Source organism: Balaenoptera physalus, assembly GCF_965194825.1.
Source record: "Balaenoptera physalus genome assembly, chromosome: 13".
Lineage (NCBI taxonomy): Eukaryota > Metazoa > Chordata > Mammalia > Artiodactyla > Balaenopteridae > Balaenoptera > Balaenoptera physalus.
The window spans coordinates 100,887,630-100,893,629 of NC_138892.1; the positions used below are offsets into that span (position 1 = coordinate 100,887,630).

The 6,000-nt window shown below is 41.1% G+C and overlaps 1 protein-coding gene across 1 annotated transcript in view; it reads right to left on the minus strand.

Moving 5' to 3' along the window:
* Positions 1–5,784, minus strand: part of A2ML1 (alpha-2-macroglobulin like 1) — a 42,875-nt gene extending 37,091 nt beyond the window's left edge. Inside the window, exons 1-4 of the mRNA XM_082420158.1 lie at positions 5,655–5,784; positions 4,976–5,159; positions 4,504–4,666; positions 3,725–3,777 (exon numbers count right to left, since the gene is read on the minus strand). Of these exons, the coding sequence (XP_082276284.1) occupies positions 3,725–3,777; positions 4,504–4,666; positions 4,976–5,159; positions 5,655–5,776 (522 nt within the window). The 5' untranslated portion in view covers positions 5,777–5,784. The remainder of the gene's footprint in view (positions 1–3,724; positions 3,778–4,503; positions 4,667–4,975; positions 5,160–5,654) is intronic.
* Positions 5,785–6,000: the final 216 nt, after the last annotated feature.

Below are 6,000 nucleotides of genomic sequence, written 5' to 3' on the forward strand. Positions count from 1 at the left end.
AGAATAGAGAGCCCAGAAATGAGCCCACACATATATGGGCAATTAATCTACAACAAAGGAGGTAAGAATATATAATGGGGAAAAGACATCCTCTTCAATAAATGGCACTGGGAAAGCTGGACAGCTACATGCAAAAGAATCAAAGTAGTCTACTCTCTCACACCATACACAAAAATAAATTCAAAATGGATTAAAGACTTAAATGTTAAACCTGAAACCATAAAAATTCTAGAAGAAAACATAGGCTGTAAACTCTTTGACATTGGTCTTAGTAATTATTTTTTGGATATGTCTCCTCAGGTAAGGGAAGAAAAAGGAAAAAAATTTTAATGGCACTACATCAAACTAAAAAGCTTTTTCACAGTGAAGGAAACTATCAACAAAATGAAAAGGCTGCCTACTGAATGGGAGAAGATATTTACAAATGATATATCTGATAAAGGGTTAATATCCAAAATATACAAAGATGTCATACAACTCAACATCAAAAAAAGCAACCCGATAAAAAAAAACAAAAAGTGGGCAGGACTTCCCTGGTGGCGCAGTGGTTAAGAATCCGCCTGGCAATGCAGGGGACACGGATTCAAGCCCTGGTCCGGGAAGATCCAACATGCCACGGAGCAACTAAGCCCATGTGCCACAACTACTGAGCCTGTGCTCTAGAGCCCGCGAGCCACAACTACTGAGTCCACGCACTGCAACTACTGAAGCCTGCATGCCTAGAGCCCGTGCTCCACAACAAGAGAAGCCACCGCAATGAGAAGCCCGTGCAGCGCAACAAAGAGTAGCCCCCATTCGCCACAACTAGAGAAAGCCCACGCAGCAATGAAGACCCAATGCAACCAAAACATTTTAAAAAGAAGATGTAATATATATATATATATAATGGCATATTACTCAGCCATAAAAAAGAATGAAATCTTGCCATTTGCAACAACATGGATGGACCTAGAGGGCATTATGCTAAGTGAAATAAGCCAGACAGAGAAAGACAAATACTGTACGATTTCACATATATGTGAAATCTAAAAAACAAAACAAATGAACAAGAATAACAAAACAGAAACAGAGTCATAGATACAGAGAACAAACTGGTCGTTGTCAGAGGGGTGTGGGGTGCAGAAAGGAAAGAAATAGGTGAGGGTGATTAAGAGGTGCAAATTTCCAGCTGCAAAATAAATGAGTCATGGGTATGAAATGTACAGTGTGGGGAGTATAGTCCAAATCTATGTAATATTTTTGTAGGGTGACAGATGACAACTGGACTTATGGAGATCAGTTTGAAATGTTTAGCAATATCAAATCATTATGTGATGTAACAGGTACTAACATAGTGTTGTAGGTCAATTATACTTAAAAAACAAACAAACTCATAGAAAAAGATCAGATTTGGGAATTCCCTGGCAGTACACGATTAGGACTCGTTGCTTTCACTGCCAAAGGCCTGGGTTCAATCCCTGGTCAGGGAACTAAGATCCTGCAAGCCATGCGGCGTGGCAAAGAAAAAGATCAAATTTTTTTGCTACCAAGTCAGGGGATGAGGGGATGGGGAATTGGATGAAGATGGTCAAAAGGTACAAACTTCCAGTTACAGAAAACATAAGTACTAGGGATGTAATATATAACCTGATAAATATAATTCACACTGCTGCGTGTTATATATGGAAGTTGCTAAGAGATTAAATCCTAAGAGTTCTCATCGCAAGGAAAATTTTTTTCTACTTCCTTAATTTTGTATTTATATGAGATGATAGATGTTCACTAACCTTATTGTGATAATTGTTTCATGATGTAAGTCAAATCATTATATCGTACACCTTAAACTTACACAGTACTGTATGCCAATTATATCTCAATAAAACTGGAAAGTAAAAAAAAAGTTAGGTAATAGCTCTCTTTCTGGCCCAGTCCCACCCATACACACACACACCCCCACCCCCATCTACATTCTTTTAGGCATTTAAGAAAGAAGTAAAAGTTTCTCCTGACTCTCTGGGACCTTGATTGCCTTCAGCTCAAAATAATCCACATGCCAAAGTGGCACATTTGGGGTGGCAGTTAAGGGGTGGGGAGAATATTCTGCCCTCCTTCCTGAAGGGAAGAATAGGACATGTACAAACCGGGCTCTTTACACAATAAGGAGGCAAGTATCACTGAGATTACTGTGGATTGCTATAAATTCTACAAAAAAAACACAACAAACAAAAAAAGACCAGTTCCTCAGATAGCAAAGTACTTTTCTCACACAGGGAGTCAAGAAGCAGATTTGGACATGAGTCAGGCAGAAGCAGTCTCTGGAAGGAAACAAGTGTTCAACTAGGAAGATAGCATTTGCACTGGAAGCTGCCTGAGGTTTCTGAATAAATGGGTGTAGCAACCAAGCTAGATAGAATCAGTTAGTATCATGTATGCTTCAGTTGCTTGAGGATAAAATCTTGAGCTTTGTAAACTCACAATTTTTGCCACTCTGTTACCTAGTAAAAAATGTTTAGTTAATTTCAGTGTTTCATTTGGAGTTTCAAATTCAGTGTTTCAAATTTTCAGTATTTCAAGTTGGAACTTGGAGCAGGGGCTGACTAAAGAAATGGTGTGAGGAGGAAGGAGTAATTTGACAACAGAAATAGAGCATAGCTATGGAAATCAGGGCACCTCTCAGCAATTCGGCCCAATTTGAGCTGAGGAAAGATAATGTGACAGGGGTAGCTAATGAGATCAACCTCCAGGGGGCAGTAGAGTCTAAAATAACTGGCTGTGGCTACACTTTAACCCTTGCATACCCTCTTTTCAGCTCTGGAATCAACACTCTGTTTAAGAAGTAAGTACTTAATATTACACCCAACTGATAAAGAATACAGCTGATAGGAAGAAGAAACTGAAAAGAATTCTAAATCGGGAAAGAAAGTAGTGGTTGGAGGAGGCTACCGATTAATAATAAGCTTATAGCTTCCCTGTGCACTGGGAAAGGAAACAGCAGTTCTGAAAACATGGAGATGGAAATATAAGTAATGCTTTCTCCAAAATTATCTTTAAAATTTTCATTTGAATACATGGGCTGTAAATGAAGGAAAAAGAAGACAGCCAGGAGTGTCTGAGAGGTCTTTCAAAAGCACTTAGAAATGACACAAGAAAAAAAAAAATTGAGAGCAAACCTATCATAAGGCTAATGATTCTAGCAATCAGGTAGTTCAGGGAAAATTTAAGTATTCACCAAATGTTACCACATTTTTACCTTTGGCAACAGAACTTTGCCTTAAAAGAATTGTCTGCTCTATAAATTACCTTGCCTCATAGCAAGAAAAAAAAAAAAAAAGATGGTGGGGGTGGATATTCTTATTTCTTCCATCTGTTAAATACACTCCTGAATTATTTCTTAGTATTTGAACTGCAAAGCCACTAGGTGTCACTCCTGGAGGGAAAGTCTTGAAGTTTGCAAGAAACTCTTTTAAAAAACAGCAGCAAATGGAACCATCTCTCAGGAATGTTAACCTAATTGATGTTCTCAGCTATCAAACATGACAGCTAGATGCCTCTGCATGTTTTCAGGCAGACAAGGGCGGGGACGATTTGGATGTGTGCCAGGAGTCTAGAACTCCAGTTCCCACAAGCGTTCTGCACCTAGAGGGCCTCCCCCCCTGGAAAGAATCTCTTCTCCTCTTCCCTGTTCTCTCTCAGTCAGCCCTACCCCTTTCCCTTTCCCTGTCCCTCTTCCCAACTAAATTCTCACCTGGTCATTCACTGGAACAAAGTTGCTGGTGAGGGTGACGATGCGAAAATGCACTAGAAGGAAACAGGCATCATTAGCAAAGGGGATTTTTTTTCCCCCTCTCAGAATCTTTCTTTCTTCCACCCTTTATGCTTCCTCACACATACTTCTTAGTCAGCAAAATCCCATCAGGTTTTACTTTTGTAATAAAACCTAGTCTGAGAGAGAGCTCACGCCCCAAACAGTTTTTCTTCATGGCTCCTGACTTTGAAACCTCAGAATGGAATCCCCTTCTAAGGCAGAAGGAACAAATACGAATCACAGGGCTCCGGCCAAATGCCCTTGATGATGTTTTCTGATTTGTACACAAGCAGCTTTCTGTGAGAACCAGGAATCCAGTTACACCTGCCAAATTCCATTCCAAAAGAAATGTGTATTTTGTTTTATTTTATTTATTGACTTATTTGTGTTTTTGGCCGCACCACGCGGCTTGTGGAATCTTAGTTCCCCGGCCAGGGATCAAACCCAGGCCCACAGCAGTGAAAGCACCGAGTCCTAATCACTGGACCACCAGGGGAATTCCCTGTATTTTGTTTTAGATACACACACACAGTAGCAACTCCACCAACTAGTCTTTCGCGTTTGTAGTACTGCATGTATTCAACACCCATAACCCTTCATCCCTCCAGACCCCCCTCTCTTCCTTGGTCCATCAGCCTGCCACCAACCTGCAAAGCCCCTCTACCGATGGGTGCAGCTCTTCCCAGGCTTTTGTCTCATCCTATCTGTGTGCCTCTTACCTTGCTGCCCTGGGTTATAGACAGGTTTGTCAGTTTGTATAAAGATGCCATTCTGCTGCCTCTGAATTAGAACCTTTTTCCTCTCCTCAAAGTTGATTTTATTTCCAGTTCCTCTCACCCGGACCGTGGCTACTTCTTCTATGCCACCAGAAGGAACGGGTACCTGGCCAAGAAAAGGGAGCTCTGGGAGGAGTAGGAGACTGGGGGAACAGAATCAACCCGTCTCAACCCAAGAGGGAGAATCAAAGGAAAGAAATGAGTTAGATGGGGGTAGCAAGGGTAGAGCCATTAAAAAGTTGCCAGAGAATAATATCAGAAGTTATGTCCAGGAATTGAAGTTTAGGAGAGATAGGTTTAAAGGCCATGGCAAAAGTAAAATTACAGAAAACATACTTAAAGAGAAATTATAGTGAATACCCAGGGAGGAGAATAGGAAAGTTGAGGACTTCAGTTGGGCTAAGCCTGTACTTACCAAAAAGGACTTGCAATGTAAGTGCCCCGTCTTCGATCCAGAATGTTCTATCAATGTGAGGGTCTTGCCCTTTGTCTCCAGACTAACAGTAAATTTTACATCACTGTACCCAGGGCTCAGATCCAAACAAACCTTCTGAGTAGAAGGGAACTTAAGCTGGGCTGGTAATGTCACCAGGTAGTTTCTATTGAAGAAGCAAAAGGATTTCAGGGCAGTAATGATTCATCTATTTAATACAAAATTAATCCCTCTTCTGAGCACTCAGCATATAGCAATGAATTAAACAGACCAAGCCCCTGTCTTTATGAACCTTATTTTCTATAAGGGAGAAGCAGAAAAGCAACAAATAACTCAGTGTACAGCCTTAAACCTCCCACCAGTAGACCATCATTGAGAACCTGGACCTAGGGTACCAAGGAGGAAATTAGTTCTCTTACAGAGAACAGGGTACTGGGAGGCTACTATATTTTAATATCGTTTTTTTTTTTTTTAAAGTTTCTTCCTGTCATCTTACCTTTTCTCTCTGGGTAAAGGAAAAGTGAAACCAAAGAAGGGAAAAGATGAGAAGGAAATTAAAATAAACCAGAGGCTATCTATCTCCTGTTCCCCATAGTTATATTTGAGAAGGACAGACGAAGAAGCCGCCTGCCCTAAATCAACGCTGACACCATCCACTTACAGGAGGCTTTTTTCTGCCATGGCTGGCAATAAGGCCAATACTCCTAAAAGGAGTTGAGCCCACATCTTCGTGGGTGGGATGGACGCCTCAGGACCAGGAACCAGAGGTCTGCTCACCCACATATATATGGAGCTATGGCTGATGACGCAGCCAATCACCTTTTGGGGCCTCAGGCGGAGGTGGTATACCAGGGTAGGGCTTCTATTCACTTCCTCAAATTTCTTTCTCCCTGAAACATTCACACTGGTTCAGCCAGTCTATAAAACCTGTTTGGGGAAAAAAAGAAAACGTGCTGAGTATTCATAGCGGTAAAGCTCTCAGAACACATTTTAGATCCTTCCCTTTT